This window comes from Petromyzon marinus, chromosome 9 (assembly GCF_048934315.1).
Source record: "Petromyzon marinus isolate PM22_M1 ecotype Great Lakes invasive population chromosome 9, UKy_Petmar_22M1.pri1.0, whole genome shotgun sequence".
Taxonomy (NCBI): Eukaryota; Metazoa; Chordata; class Hyperoartia; order Petromyzontiformes; family Petromyzontidae; genus Petromyzon; species Petromyzon marinus.
In genome coordinates, this window is record NC_133675.1 from 8,451,318 (window position 1) to 8,468,507 (window position 17,190).

The 17,190-nt window shown below is 41.9% G+C and overlaps 1 protein-coding gene across 1 annotated transcript; it reads left to right on the forward strand.

The window, feature by feature from the left end:
- Window positions 1-4,037: 4,037 nt before the first annotated feature.
- Window positions 4,038-16,790, forward strand: SHOC2 (SHOC2 leucine rich repeat scaffold protein). Its single transcript, XM_032950597.2, has 11 exons — window positions 4,038-4,284; window positions 6,081-6,555; window positions 7,072-7,329; window positions 7,623-7,707; window positions 8,680-8,817; window positions 11,414-11,544; window positions 11,664-11,852; window positions 11,965-12,087; window positions 12,225-12,362; window positions 14,044-14,161; window positions 14,705-16,790. The coding sequence occupies exons 2-11, from the start codon at window positions 6,322-6,324 to the stop codon at window positions 14,911-14,913; spliced, it is 1,623 nt and encodes a 540-aa protein (XP_032806488.1). The 5' UTR covers window positions 4,038-4,284; window positions 6,081-6,321; the 3' UTR covers window positions 14,914-16,790.
- The last annotated feature ends 400 nt before the right edge of the window (window positions 16,791-17,190 follow it).

The following is a 17,190-nucleotide window of genomic DNA, read 5'->3' on the forward strand; positions in this document are numbered from 1 at the left end:
GTGGACGGTCGCGATTGGCACGAGGGGCGCGTAAATCCCCGCCTCGCGATTGGTCTGTGGACAAGCATTGTGATGGGCGGAGTGGGGGCGATAATCGGGCACTTCGGCTGCACCAATGGCGAGGCTGGGCGGGCGGAGCCGCTTACCAGTTGTATGAAATACAGAGGGGAGGCGCGTGCCGATGCTGACCCCCCGTCAGCTGTTGTTGTTACGTGACGTCACCGCGAGACGCGAAGGGGAGTGACGTCACGGAATTAGACTCAAAGGGGGGCGCTGAGCGGGGCAAAGGTGCGGAGCTGCAATTGCTTTGTTCCCGTCGCGTCGGGTTGAATGGTCCTTCCCCCCCCCCCCTAGCGTGAGCTCTAAGATGGTGTGTTTGGCCTACTCTTCCACGCTATCCAGACGTCTTGGAAGATGGCTGTACATGGACAAAGTACATGTATACAGTTTAACACGAAGGCTTTCGCGACCGATATTCACAAACCACCTTGGAAGCAGGTGGATTGCCTCGCTATACTGGAAAATCGCCCGATGATGCTGGTTGATGTAATTACCAGCGAAACGTCGTACTCAAATGGTCAATGTTGTGGATTTACTCTCCCAACACACCGGTGGGCTGGAGTAGTAAACTAATTGGCACCACGTTTTGTTTACGTGACAACCCTCACTTGGCTGTGTCGGGCGGGTGGAGGATTACGCGACACGTTTATACTTACGCGATCTAACCACCACCCCCCATGTAATATGAATATACAATCAGGGGTGCGTTCAGTCAATAAAAAAATTACTTTACCGTAGTGCTTGGGGAATTTATCTCGGGTTGGGGCACGTCACGCGCCCGCGTATCCAGGCGTCGCGCGTTGCGTCCGCGCTCCGAGAGGTCGCAAGGAGGTTTTTACTGTGTGGGAGGAACCTCCTGGTTACACCAGCAGCAGCAGTCCACAGGGGATTATTGTTGTGTCCGTCCGTCCGTCGTGCATCCAACAATGGGAGGGGTGGGGCTGGGTGTAGAGGGGAGGGTGGGGAGGGAGAGGCTGGGTGGGGAGGGGAGGGTGGGGAGGGGCTGGGTGGGGAGGGAGGGGCTGGGTGGGGGATGGGTGGGGCTGGGTGGGGGGTGGGTGGGGCTGGGTGGGGGGTGGGTGGGGGGTGGGTGGGGCTGGGTTGCGGGTGGGAGGGGTGGGGCTGGTCACCCCGTGGTGCCCTTATAAAACTCAACGTTTAACCTACTCACGCCGGCTTGTGCCCGCCCTCAAAGTCGGGCATATTGTGCAGAACACACCACGTGGTGCCGCCGCTGTTGACCCTGGCCACTGACCGAGCAACCCAACGTTCCTACCAGCTCCCTCCGCAGGAGAATGTGTTTATGGTGCCTCCTGTTGGCTGGATCTTGACACTCCCCGCCTCGAGGCTGGCTCGGGTGTAAGGATGCGAACTCGGGTCAGCAACGATGCGCTTTGTGCTAACGAGGTCGTTTAAAGCTGGAGGGGGGTGGGGAGGGGAAGAAACGCCCTGCTGGTGCGCTCTGCTTATTGAAAGCAACCACGGAACTCCATTGCGCGCATTTCGATCGAAATTTCTTCAGCAGAATTTGAAGGAAGCAAACTCGAAATCCCCATTCAGCGACCAGGGTTACTCTCTTAATGTTCGACGGCTTGTGCACCAGATCTTATTTATTCACGATGTACTTACAAAAAATTCTGCAGACTACCTACTGGATCTCCTATCTGTTTCAAAGAACAAATTTGACCTCAGGTCTTCGCTCATTTACCAGCTTCACATTCCCTATTGCCGTACAAAAACTGGAGGAAGGGCCTTTGCTATTGATGCCCCCAGGGTCTGGAATGCTATTTTCAATAAACTGCAACTTGAATCATTACCTATGAGATCTTCACTCAAAACTGCTCTAGAGGAGTTGTACAACCCTAGCTGCCACTGCTATTCAGTGGCCTAAAATATGGCTCTAGATTTTGGTGTTATAATTTATTTATGTAGTTTATTGTTAAAAATTCGGTCACAGTCCCTATGATCACTGTTACATTGCATTTATGGCTTCTATTTTGGTGATTTCGAAAACGTTTTTTTTGGCCATGTTTTTGTTTATTGTAGTACAGAGTTAGACTGATGGCTTTAATCTTAGTTGTCTTGTGGTTGTTGTTATTTGACTTGCATCCCACTGGGATTTTTGCACACAGCGTTGGTGTACAGTGCTATTTCGGGAATATTTTGATATTTTTTTCCTGGCTTTCTGTTTGTACAGTCACATAATCACTTTAAGATGTTTTCTTGTTCATGGCTTGTGTTTGTTGCGGTTGCACCCGATTCAAGAGCCGAATAGCTCACAGGGCTATACCAAATAAATTAACTATGAACTATGAATGTACGGCTCCCTTTTTTTTGGGGGGGGGGGGCAAAAAGCTGTCCCCCCCTCCCACACCTTTTATTATTTTATACCCGCGTTGGGGCGTTAGAAAGCAGGGGAAAGTCGATGGGGATGTGTGTGGCGTTAGGAGTGAAGCATATACAAGTGCCAAGCCGAGGGCGGCCTCTTCTCGGGGTTGGTGGTCGTCATGTTAAATGTCGTGCGGGGTGGCACGCTGAGAGCTGAGGGGACCACGTCAGAGCGCTGGTGGGAACGAAGGCGCGGAAAATTAGATAGGGGATCGGATGAAACCCAAAGATATTATACAGTGTTTAGAGGGAAAACAAGAAAGGGCTGAGAATAACCTGCAGAAAGGTTCCAGAAAGTCGAGAGCGGGAGGATATATATACTCTTTGGTTCTATTCGGTAACGTCACGTAAAAGTATGACTTTACCGAATAGAACCAAAGAGTATGGATCCTTGCAGTCACGAAAGCTTCAAATCTAGAATATATAAGGGGTGTTTGACAAGAGCTCGGGGCTCCGGGGATAAGAAAGTAGCTGATGAAGAGCTTCCTTCGTGTGTTACATACAGTACTATATATATTCTTGGTTCTTTCGGTAAAGTCACGTTGAAGGGAAACAATAAAATAATAAAATATATGGAAACAATAAACTAAGAAATATATATTTTATTATTTCCCTTCAACGTGACTTTACCGAAAGAACCAAGAATATGAATCACTGCAGTCACGAAAGCTTTTAAATCAAAAGTACTATGTATGTTGGCGCCCGCTAAACAGCACTACCCAACAGTCTGTTGAGGCTATACGGGGGGTTCTTTGTCTTGTATGTTGAACTTATTTTGCACCGTACGTAGCCAACCGTGCTGAATCGGAGGTGCGGCAAATGTTCTTGGAACAATGGAGTTCCCTTGCCAAGACGACCCCTGTGGACTCGCTTTCATAAACAAAAACAAAAGCGCTGCCCAACACGGCCACGCTTCTGTCTGCGCAGGGTGCCGCACAGCACTTGCGTGCGGCACACGGCCACATTCTGTTTGACTGTGCCGCGAGCAAATGCTGTGGCACACGGCCACGTTTCTGTATGCGCTGGGTGCCGCACAGCAACCTGTGTATGCAGCCCACGGCCAAATTCTGTCTGCCGCCTTGTATAAATGCTGTGGCACACGGCCACGTTTCTGTATGCGCTGGGTGCCGCACAGCAACCTGTGTATGCAGCCCACGGCCAACTTCTGTCTTCCCCCTTGTATAAATGCTGTGGCACACGGCCACGCTTCTGTCACGGTTATCCTGCGTACAAATGCCGTGGTACACGGCCATACAGTACTTCTCTTTGTTGTTGTACACTGCACAAATGCTATGGTACACCGCCACGCTTCTGTTTGAGCTATGCTGAGTACAAATGCTGTTGTACACTGCCATACTTGTTTGTGGCTGTGCACCGCACATGCTGTTGTGGTACACCGCCACGCTTCTGTTTGAGCTATGCTGAGTACAAATGCTGTTGTGCAGGGTCATGCTTGTGTTTGTGGCTGTGCGTCGCACAAACGCTGTGGTACACCGCCCACGCTTCTGTCTGCACCGCCGTGTATTTTTTTCCCCCCCTTCAAGTTGAACGCTCGCGATGACGTCAGACCCGAGTTACAATCCACAGCGCGGATAATCGACACCCACCCTCGCGTCTCCGTGCGCGATTGGACAGAGGCGCCGTCACGTGGGCGCGACGGACCAATGGGCGCGTGAGCGGCGGGAGAGCGAGGGAGAGGCAGCAGCGTAAGCGGGCTAGGAAATGTGAAGCGTTCCGCCAGCCCGTTCTCTCCTCGGTGTCCGTCTCTCGCGCGTCTCACTTCGCTCTCGACCGCCCAACCTGCGTCTGTTGCGTCGGCGATCGCCCTCCCTCGAGGTACGAAGAGCGTCTCGCGCAACCCGTGCTCGATTCGTCGGCGACGCGCATCGACTGTTTGTTCGCAGCTGCGGTGTAGGCCCCGCCTGAAGCCACGTCCTTGTCTGGATTCCCGGCCGCGCGAGGTCGCACTGGGCCCCGCGGGACGGTGTGGACGGGTTGAGGGTCGGGGAGGCGGAGTCTCTACGGGGTGAGCGGGTAGTATCGTAGGATTTCAGTGTAAATCGGTTGAATGTTGATTGTTTTGTTTGTGCCGTCACTGAATGTGTCTCGAGAGTCGTCGAGGAAGGCGAATTAATATAATAATTATGTCATGTATTCAGGAAATCTTACGGTGTTCCCACGACTTTCAGGAGGATCTTGCTCTGTGGTGTTTGACTAATTGCTTTTTGATTGGTGTTTTGCGTGTGGTAAGAAACGGTCAATGCACACGAGGGCAAACAATTCAAATACATATATAGCAATCATGACATCTCCATGATGTGTCAAGACTTTAATGATGTTCTATCACTCCGATCATGTTCCCTTCCACTCACTGGTGTCTCCAAAAGCGCTGGAGTAGATTTGCGCTGAGACCACGTAAACTACAAGTGCGCAAAACATATCGTGGAAGGTTGGGGTTGAGGGGTAGTGTTGGGGTCAGTGAAAGGGCTTTACTATCGCGGGTAAGTTGGTTCGGTGTAGGGTTGGCATTTGGTAGGGTGCGTGCGTTCCGCCCCTAAACTATTTCCATTACAGCTCTGCATTGCAACGTAAGGCATTCTCACTTTTTGGCCGCGTGTTTCTGATGTTTATAGCGCCACCAACGTCTTGGTGCGTTTGCGAGTATGTTGTTGCGCTGCCGTTGCTCTACAGGGGAGAGCTGGCTGCAGTGCTTCGTGATTTTGTTGTTCCATTTCACGCGACTGTACAGGAATACACGTTCGCTGCTGGTTTCATTTTAATGAGGTGAACTGTTGAAACGTTCACGACTTGCACAACAGCAGTGCAAATGCCAGGGATTCCTCATAGTTAGCCCGTCGAACACTGTCTCGGCCACTGCTTTAATTGTACAATGGCCCTTGTATGCGTGCGTGTATTACGTGCCAGCGCTGACGCTGCGCGTTACATTACTGGCATCCGTGGGATGCGGAGAAACTGACAATGCTTGACACGCCAAGCTTGAAATCTGTAATGCAGCTGATAGTGAATTGGAAATTATTCCATTGCATTTTAAACTAAATTAAAACTTAGATTTAACATTTAATGTTTACCTTTGTGCGAAGTTATGCGAGTACAGTAGTTTCCATCTCGTGACTGCTGCCAAGTCTGGTTGCAGGGATTTTTTTTCTTTGAACAGCAGCCAACAAATATAAAATCCTAAATGTTTAAGTGGTCGGCCTCTGGAGATTGGCGATGGGATGATGTATGAGTTATTGTGCTGATCGCTCTGACGTGTTTTAGTGTTCTCTGTTGGTGCCAATGATCCATTCTAATTGGTTATAAGGGATGTTTCACTTCTCACATTGAAAGCTTTGTATTGATGATGAAAGCAGTCTTTGGGTTTGCTGTCTCCATGTCACAATTGATCTATTGCTGTTAAGTGCATGTGCTTTGATATTCCCAGAGGTTGCATTTTACTTGTAAAGCTAACAATCTAGCATATGTGTTTCAGTGTACTTGCTATATTTCACACACATGGAGACATTGGTTTGAGTGCTGGTACTTAACTGATTAACAGTGAAAAGGTATTGCATTACAGAAGAGAAACATGCTGCAAAATCCTTGATTGTTTTACATTCTTTCCCCACTCCTAGGTCTATTAGATTTTGAAGAACATCAGTCTGGATTTGCTTGTGATCAATGGATACCATAGCCAACTTAAATGATCTCACTTAACACAGAATTGTGTAGCGCATAATTTTATACATGTAAACGTACAACTCCGAAGTATACGGAACTGTTCGGTACTTGTGATCACCCGTAATCGTTTGAAAAAAACATCCATTAGGTCTCCAAAATTTAGCACCTAGCAAGGACAACTACATAAGCACCAAAATGAGTGCCAGCAACAGCTCTTTGAAGAAAGAACCCAAAAAGGACTCGGGTGGTGGCACAGGGCAGGTGGCGTTCGTTGTAGACAATACTATCAAACGTCCCAACTCGCAAATCCCACGGAAGAAGTCTTCCAACATGGAAGTGGTGAAAGAACTGAACAAGTGCAAGGAGCAGAATGCTACCCGACTGGACTTGGCAAAGCGTTCCATAGCAAGTTTGCCTCCAAACATAAAGGTATCGGGAAGTGTGTTAAGAAAATCTTAACATTTTCAATCGCACCTGCTTCGTTGTGCAAAATGTGATAATCTTGTTGTGCACTTAGAAAAAATGCATCCTAGCACAAATACAGTTTTTAATTCAAGTTAATTTTCTGTTGAGAAAGTTGTGTTGGTGATTTGTTGGATAACACATTGCAGCTCAATATGTTTGGGAGAGAGTAGCTATGTTTGTGCAGAGCACGGACTTTAAAATTAATGTGTGGCGCATGCACATAGAACTTATGGTTCATGCAGCTGTTTGGACAGTGTGGTCAGCTGTTAGCCTGTTGGACATATTACAGCAGTCGAGGGATACTAAATCCTAATTTAAATGTGCAGAGCTTGTAAAAAATTGGATGAGTCGTATTTTTTCATATACAGTGCCCAACATTATTATATGAGCAAGTAAATACATCGTATTCGTTTTGGCTTTCACTACTTTTGGTTTAACAAAAAAAATTCACCCGCTAACTGATGATGTGTTGTTTTTCAGGAGCTGACACAGCTGACAGAGCTGTACCTTTATGGAAACCGTCTTCCGTGCCTACCGACAGAGATTGGCTGTTTGGTGAACCTGGTGACTCTCGCGCTCAATGAAAACTCACTGACCGGCCTCCCTGACACGCTGACAGGCCTCACCAGCCTGCGCATGTTGGATCTGCGCCACAACAAACTGAGATCTATTCCACCTGTGGTCTACCGTCTTACTTCGCTCACTGTGCTGTACCTGCGCTTCAATCGCATCACTCAGGTGATAAGACTTGTCGTTTAAACATGCTGGCTGAAATGTAAAGTACGGTAATAATGAATTGGACTTGGAAAGTTGCTCTTCATTGATGGATCACAAAGTGATGTATACGTTTTACGTACATTTTTTTGCCAATGTTTACTATCCTAAAGCAGATGGACCAGTTCAGCTTCATATCACCCACTGAAATGTTTTACAATAGTTTTGTAATTAATTGCAAAATTCTACGTTATTCAACAATGAAAGGATTATTTCTGGAGCATTGAAGCATTTTTGTTACACTGTTTTCACTGCAGGTGGAAAAGGACATTGGGAACTTAAGTAAACTCACCATGCTGAGTGTTCGAGAAAATAAGATCAAGCTGCTCCCAGCCGAGATAGGTAAGGGGTGACCTGAAGTTATACAAATCAAAGCAACAAGATAATTGGTCGAATACAAACAAGTCAAAAATATATTAATCCTACATTGTTAACACCACCACAGTAATATTGCATTTGTCTAAATTTTTTTATTAAGATTTCAGATTTATTTAAAGTATATATTTTGCCTATTACAATTTAAACATTTACATAAATTAAGTAATGTAATTACATTAGTGCAGTACAGAGAGACTGCAGATGAGTAATGCATTTCTCTTGTCACATTGTTCAAACCAACCCACACATTTGTGTCTGAAAAATGTTTAACTAAAATAGCACAAAGGAATTCTTTAAACTGGGTGTGTAGGTGTATGAAGTAACCTTTAATGTATAACTCTAAACTTTGGACTACAGTTTGAGGTTATAAAGTTGAACTGTTCTTTGTTTTTAATGCAGCATGTATAATATATTGCCAGTTGTTAGTATAGTAATTAGGTTTATTCTATGCAGTTCCATTCGTTAATTGTATTGAGCTGTTAATTTTCAAAAGGCTTTTAAAAATATTGTATTTTAAAAAAAGCTCTAAAAATTAGATAGCCCTTTACACCACAAATTAATAGTCCCTATTAATTTTCAGAAAGAGGAATTGTAAGGATAACATAAGCTTACCTTGACACCTATGTGGCCACAAATGAGATGTGTAACCATGATGTCATGCCTCACTGACTCAAGATAAGGATGAAGTATAAAAACGTCCATGCTTTAAACCACTTAAAATATATAGGGAGGGAATGTAATTTCCAGGTGAGGCAGAAAGTCATCCAATAGTTTTTAAACAGTCTACAACAGTTTTAAGCATGTGGTAAGATAATAATGTTGGGTGCATAGAATGATTGCCAAAGTAGTTTTGACTTGCTCAGCAATTCTAGTATTTCTTGTTTTCGATATTTACACCATAAGCACGAAAACATTTTGCATTCTTTTGTTTTCCAGGAGAACTGAGGAGTTTATTGACACTAGATGTGGCACACAATCAACTGGAGCACTTGCCAGAGGAGATTGGGAACTGTGTACAAGTCACCAACCTTGACCTTCAACACAATGAGCTCCTTGACCTTCCCGACAGTATAGGTAAGATTTAAATCGGTCACTAAAACTAACAGAGCGGCCTTCACAATAAAATTGTCACACAGAGCACTTCACATGTAAACAACATTACATCAGTAAAATTTGAGATGCAGTATTCCCTCGTTGCTCGTGAGAAATACATTCCGGAGATTCTCGTGAATGTCAAATTTCGCGGATAATGACATTGGCTTACGAAAACCTATCTTTTGTCTCGTAACTTTATCTCATCATTTTATCTCATCGCTTTCTCGCATCGCATTCTTTCTCATCACTTTATCTGATCGCTTTCTTTCTCGATGCAGTCGTGTAGCGTTCCAGATGCGATTCGCGGATAAACAAAATAATGAATAGCAAGTTCTTGAATAAGAAAGGGAATACTGTGCACAAAATAGTATAGAGTATACAAAGTTCAAATATATAAGAGATTATAAAATACATTTACCATAATAAAAAAAAACGCTACACCTTGCTTATCAGATGGTGTCCATGGTGCCCTCCGTTTGAGCACAACATCGATCAGCACGATGCACCACGAACACCCTACGCGCAGGAACTGGATTGAGCTTCCTGATACTCGGAATACGATCCCACAAACCAGGGCTATGCACCCATAAACCTGGACTACGAACCCACAAACCTAAATTGACAACCCAGTAAACCGAGACCACGAGACCACAAACGCAGACTAGAAACCCACAAACCTAGATTTATGAACCCACTCTTGAGCGAGAAAGCTAATTCCATGCACAAACCAATCATCAATGACTGATGTCAAGCCGTCAGACAAATCACCCCACAGGGAATTGTGTTAGACCAAACACAGTTGATTGCAATATAACTCGATCTGTGATAATTTTAAGTTGTTAGTATCCAATTATGCTCTGTTATAGCAGGACAATGGTTGTTTTGCACCTCACATCAAATATAATTGTGGCTTGCATAAGAAAATTGCGAATGCTGTAGAGCTTTATATGTATTAAGCATGTACTTTGTGTTTTTCCACCATCTCTTTATCTGTGAAGGATAGTAAAAACAAAGATAACCGTGATAAAGTCCCATGCTTAACTTATTCTTGCAACAGTTTGTTCTTAAATGTAGGAAGCGAAAGCCAGGGATATATGTTTCAGAGGCATGTGAAATAGTTTATGTACACATCCTGCCATGGCAAAATGTTATGCTTGCTGATTGTCTGACATTTTAACTCAAGTTACTATTTTTGTTTTAAATTTAGCATTGTGGGTTGATCCTTAAGGTACATTTGTAGCTACAAAAATACACTACCACATCAAGTCAGTACAAACCAGTTTTTTCATGAGAAGTGATGTCGTCACACTCAATAGGTTTCTGTTCAGAATTAATTTTCAACAGTGAAACAATTATAGTGTTGCTGTGATTCTTTGCCAAGTTTCTGAGACCGTTAGTTGCACATTATGGAGGATGGTGTTAGTAAGTTTTGGCAGTTCAGCATTTTGCATTTAAGTTTCGGAGAACTTGTAGACGGCACGGTAGGACCACTGCCAAAATTTTTTTATACGCACAAAACACTGGTGTTTTTAGCACAGTGTGCTGATTAGTGAAACGGTATTGAAACCAAATACTGTTCTAACCCCCATGGGATGGCACCACACGCAATGTTTTCCTGCTGTATGTCTGTAAATCATCAGTGAATATAAAGGTTGCTTTAATTTGGTCGTGTTTTCTTGGGCTGTAAAAATGCAATCCAAACATTTAATGTAGAGAAACGCAGAGGAGTCAACTTTGAAAACTATCTCATGCCATCATGTATTTTATGCCATAAAGTGATATCCATGCACAATTGCAGCTGTTGTATAAAAATGTATTGCATATTGATAGAATGATAATGATGATACTGTAGCTTTCAAAAATACTTGGCAAAGTACTTGGGCACAAACAAGTATATTTATAATAATTACAGTTATTTGCCAATCTCCTGCTGGATGAAAGCCTCCCCACTGGTTAGTCATGGGGATTGTTTGACCAAACTTCACGCTTATTCTTGGTTCTTTCGGTATGCTTATTCTTGGTTCTTTCGGTAAGGTCACGTAAATAGGAAACAGAAAATGTAAACAATTCAAGTAAAATAATAAAATAAATGCTGGTTCGTAACAGTTCTGAGATGTCACTTGCCACTGATGTTAGCCATCTCTGGGAATCAAACTTGGTTTGCGGTGTTCATAATGCAGTGTCCTCATGCTTTTCCCTCCATATTAAGCATATTTGTATAACATCTAAAATTAAATGGTGCTTATATGCTATTAAAAAAAGTTTCTTATGCTGGGAATACACCACTCAATCGTCTTTCCATGTTATTTTGGCGTACAAGTGTCTTTCATTTCTGAATGGACAGTTTTATTATATTTTGGTTGTATTTTACATCCTATATTTTATGGTAAGGGAAATGAGTAAGTATAATATTAAATCAGTTTATGTTATCCTTGGTTATTTTAGATAAGCCATTAAAGTTGAATGACCAAAAAGTACACATACCTGTATACATTGGGAACACGAGTTACATTTGAAAATGTGTATGCGAATGTGTTAGGTGCAAAACTAATTGCAAATTTTCTTGCCTCAACAGGTAACTTGGCAAGCCTGAACAGACTCGGTCTGCGATACAACCGACTCTCTGCAGTGCCCACGACCCTAGCAAACTGCACCGAGTTGGAAGACTTAAATTTGGAAAACAATAACATCTCCACTCTACCAGAGGTGTGTGTGATACCTAAACCCATTACTTCAACTTTTTTCTTCAATATTATATAATCGCCTTCTGGGTGGGGCTGTTTTTGCACTGTAATGTAACACTGAAATGTGTAATCCTCCTCTAGGGTCTTCTTTCAAGCCTGGTGAACCTTAGCAGTTTGACCCTAGCCAGAAACTGTTTCCAGGCCTATCCTGTGGGTGGCCCCTCCCAGTTCACTACGGTCTATTCCCTCAACATGGAGCACAACCACATCGGCAAAATTCCCTTTGGCATCTTCTCCCGGGCAAAAGCCCTCAGTAAACTGAACATGAAGGTAAATACGACGAGGGTGTTGTGAGCCACTTTTTGCATTTAAGATAAAATATATTCCTGTCAATGGAATTGTGCACCGAAGTTAATTAACTGGCTATTGTGTTTCTTCTTAGGATAATCAGCTGACCTCCTTGCCTCTGGACATTGGCACCTGGAAGAGTATGGTTGAACTGAACTTGGCCACAAACCAGCTCACCAAAATTCCAGATGACATCTCAGAGCTTACATCTCTAGAGGTCAGTGTAATTCACTGTAATTAAACAAGACCTTTTGTATGTAATAACGCTCATTGTGCATAAATATAAGATGATACTTTTTTCAGGTTGTTAGGTTGTTTTTAGTTAAAAAATGTACTTATGCACATTTTTTTCAGATACTGGTGCTGTCTAACAACCTTCTGCGGAAACTGCCTCATGGTTTGGGCAATCTGCGAAAGCTGAGGGAATTAGACCTCGAAGAGAACAAGTTGGAGTCTCTGCCAAATGAAATTGCTTACCTCAAGGACTTGCAGGTTCGTAGTGGCTCTCCATAAGACCCTATTTACGTAAAATCCTCTTTAAAATGTTAAGCTGATCACTAATTGATAATTACCGTGGTTTATTGTTTATGTATTACAATTGTTGGCAGCATTCCATTGCCCACCAATTCTGGCTTTGTGGCATTTTATCAAATGTCGCCATGGTCTTCTAGTTTGATTACATTAATGTTTTGAAGTGTTGAATGTGTTTCCATTGGATAGCTTCCTGTTTTGCCTCTGTCCCAGTAATGAATCCAGGTTTTATCTCTAGCCACATTTGTTTTTATTCAAATGGCTTAAAAAAATCTGAAAAAAATTAACTTTTGCTATTTAATTGGTGTCTGCATTTTGGGGACCCAGACCGAACTGACATGCCCAGGTTTTCAAGCGGGATCAGATCACTTGGCTCTGATATACCCAGCAAAACTTGTCATGCTTTTTTGGATATTACAACGAGAACCTCTTTTTCACATTTCTGCGTCCGTTGCTTCCACTGGATGTCTTAAGTTGAGGGTCTTCTGAAATATAATTTCTATTCCATTTACACTTATTTTTTCACCACAACCTGACTTGGTACACTGGAGGTGCATCGTCTCCATTAATATCCAACATTGTCTCATGGATCCATTCCTACATTAATGAGGAATTCAATCACTGATTTGTGCTGCAATGTATTCGAATCCATAATTCACCCGAACAATCTTAAACTGCTGCTGAGCTGGCATTTGGCATCACACTGAACTGAAGGTTTGGAGAAAATAATAACAAAATACTTTGCAACGTATCTACTTGCCAAGCTCCTATCTCTGTTACTCGGGTAGAGAACTTTGCTGGCATACCTCGTCTGTTAGAAACATGCCTTTTGGAGTATTTGGCTGCTATACCTTTCCATGTGATACGCTACTTCGTTGAGCTATCATTTCTGGCCAGGTTGCTTCTGAAAAAAAGCTGCATAGCTCAGTGGGTCTTACCTAATAACATAAAAAGTTGATAGTTTGTTTATACCTTACATGAGTTTATGTAGATATATGCTAAGGCCTCTGCTTTGGGAATATGTCCCTGAAAAACGTGACGTTAGGCGAAACAATGTCAATCTAAACCTAATTTACTATTGACTTAATGATATAAATGTAGCATACGTTCCTGGGGGTTATTTTTTTCATCAATTTGCAGAAAGCATATAAGTAACAAAAAAAAACTAACAAGATACCCACGAAATAGTTTATTACAAGTTTATATAAATAATATCAGTTAATAGAGTCATCACCAGAGATGGCAGCGGAGATGTTGTAAACTGTGGCTTGAGCGGCCAATAGGGGGAGCCGTGGCGTTGTGTGATTGCGTTCTTTACTTTAAATGTTCAAAACAACGTTATTAATCAAATGCATTTTAAATCGATTTACGTCCCCCAATTCATTTGGGAACATTATTGTGAAACGGCTTATATAGGAGCAGCATACGTTGAGGACTTGGTGTACTGCATCATATTTGTTCTGAAAAAATAGTTGGTATTCCAGAAGTCCAAAATGTGCTGATAATTATATCTTTCCGTTTGCGATGCCTACCAGGCTAGAACAAAAACACTTACAATATCTCTTGTGTGATACAGTCCTATGCTATAGTTTTGAATTTATACAATGGCTGCTTTCTGCTGCATACATTTACTCTGGAACAGAAATTAGTTCTGACAAACAACCAGCTGACTTCTCTGCCAAGAGGAATCGGTCACCTCTGCAGCCTAACACACCTCATGGTTGGGGAAAACCAGCTCACCCATGTCCCAGAAGAAATAGGTAAGTCCATTTTTTTATAATGGCAATATGTTAAGACAGCATCAGCTTTGAAAATGTAAGCATATTTACCCATAACTCATGTGTTGCCAAGAACAAACCAATACGTGTGGAAGTACAGTGCTAACACTGATGGAAACCAATGTACAGTTCGGTAAACTTTATTATAATACAGTACAAGCTGGATATAACCAATGCATTTGTACTGTTGGGGGGGAAGGCAAAGGGCAACTTCAGATATAAGCACACTTTGGATATAAGCACACTTTGGATATAAGCACAGCAAGAATTGCTCCCAAGGGGTGTGCTTATATCCAGCTTATACTGCAGTGGTAATAATGCCCTATATTTATCCAGGAAAGGCTGACCTGAGCCAATAAATTCAAGAGGGCCTTGGATTGTGATGTGACATCCATTCGAAAAAAAAAACCGATGTGCTTGATATAAACCCAGAAAACCTCACCAAATCTCGGGCTATTTTTCAGGCGGTTACAAAATGAGTGGTTGGCTCAGCTGTGCATTCATCGGGCTTTCTCTGGCTTGCAGGAACACTGGAGAACCTGGAAGAGCTTTACCTGAATGACAACCCGAACCTGCACAACTTACCCTTTGAGTTGGCCCTTTGTTCAAAGCTGCTCATAATGAGTATTGAGAACTGCCCTCTGAGTCAGCTGCCTGGCCCCATTGTGAGCAGTGGACCTTCCTTCATAATACAATATCTGAAGATGCAGGGCCCTTACCGTGCTATGGTCTGAGTTTATCCCAACAAGACTGCAGTGATTCTAGAACGATTTACAGGGGACTAAAATATGCAAGTATAAGATCCGCTGTGATAAAAATTATAACCCGTTTACTTGTTTTTTGGATGTGGCCTGACAATTATATGCAGCTTACTTTTGAGACATAAATTTTACATTAATCTATAATACTGCTTTTTATTACACTACTATGTTTTACGAGTCATCTTAAGGTATATACAGTAATTTAATATCCGAAGTCAGTTGCTAAAATAAGTCAGTAACGTTTTGCACGTGTAAATGCATAACTTGACGGCAAGTGCTTCCAGATGCACCACAATATCAGCATCTTGACTGATTTTCAACCTCTCATTTATCAGTTCTTGCTTGACCTGTGAATTTCCTTAATTTTCTCCTTATTTCTGGCCTTCTGGTTAGAGGTTATCAAATTATTGGTGTATTTTGTTTCTATTATAATTACAATTTTTTTTTTCAAAATTGTTTCTGCTCTTGACCATACTGTCTTGTTAAAACACAGTAATAGCTATTGATCATTTACACGGTTTTCACTTAAGCACTTCATATCATTTATCTTTGGAAAAACTATCATTTTGGCAGTACTGTACTAAATGCATCAAAGGTTCTAGAATTGTTTGCACCAGTGTAAATATGTGACATATCTTCTGCGTCTACTGTAATAAATGCATGACTGTTTAATCTGAAGTAGTATATAAATATTTTTTATGTAGCTTATAGTTTGCTAGACTAATAATAGCCATTATGGTAATGTAGAGGCGGAGTGATTAGTACTGTATTTTGCTTTTAAATTCAAACTGATAACTGTGGGGTGTCTGTAACATAGCGTGGACGTATTTCACTGGCAGATATTGGCTAAATGGAGCTGAAACCGAAACTTTGTATTCATGATTTAAACCACAGTAGCACCAATGGGCCGTTGTGCAAGTTAAAATTTGAGCATAAAAAATACAATAATACATTATAGGTGCTGGTGTTTGCGATACAGCATGTTTGTGTAATTCCTGCCCCAGTTACACTTGGATAAGGTTTTTTCTGCATCGTTATTACGTATTTGGTTGTATGGTTTTTGATCTTGTTTTTTAAGAATTGAAATCTGTAATCAATTTGACAGCTCTAAAAAGTGTAAATCTGTACATTATTACATTTGGTTATGCTTGTTTTGTGTTGATCTGTGCTCTGTTGGTTAGGTCTAAACACCTACTTTTTCATTTAGACATTGTGGTGTTCATTTGCCTTTTGTAAACAATTTCCAAAGATTTATTTTCTGCCTCTTCTAGCTAATTCTTATATTGGCCTTCTGTTGCAAAAAAAAACATATATACTGTGTGCACAGGAGCAACGTTTTTGCATTTTTCATTATACCATTGGAGTTTTACAAATTGAATACCCTTAATTTTAATTATGAAGGTGTTCTACTGTATGTACTGTATGCATGTAATATAGGGTTTTCAAAATAATCAAATACAGTTAATTTAAACGTGTTCAGAATTTGAGACAAGCGTTCATTCTTAAAATGCCAAAATTTTGTGGTATGGCATGTTTTGCAGTGGCACCAAAGGTTTTACATTGCAATTTGGATCATGTATTGAAAATAATTGGGACTTTTTAAACATTGTAATCACTAAGTAGATAATGCAGCTGCTTGTCTTCGCCATGAGGTTTGTGCTTCGTAAATGTATGCCATTTGTAAAAAAAATGTTTAACGGATTTTTCTTGAATTACAAATGACCTGCTACAAGTGGTGATGCCATAAAGCTTAAGCATCTGAACAAATTGCTAAGCACACTTAGTAAAAACAAGTTTTGTGCATTTTGTAATTTTCAGTCGTATAAGTAACATTAAAAAATGTAAAACTTCGTGTTTTTATATTTTTATTGTATTTAAGTGAACCTGACTGCCACTTCAGTAGGTACAGCAGAACTCCAATACTTTGCGGTGATGTGGGATGGGACCTCACCTGCAAATGCGGCACTGAAAATTTCCATCAACGATAAATCGCAAATTTTAGCCACCCAGCTACAGTAATCCACAACAAAATATGAATATCAGGATAAACCACTCCAATAATCGGTGAAAATAACAGCGGATAAGAGTTGCCATTTTTTCCCAAAAAACAAATGCGGTAGTCTTGTCTGCCATATGGGTCTAAATTGCAGAATTTTGCATTTGTAAATATTCAATCGTAAAAAAAATACACCAGTACCCAGAAGATAATAGCAAAGCTGGTCTGTGCAACTCAACCATTTTTTCCCTCTC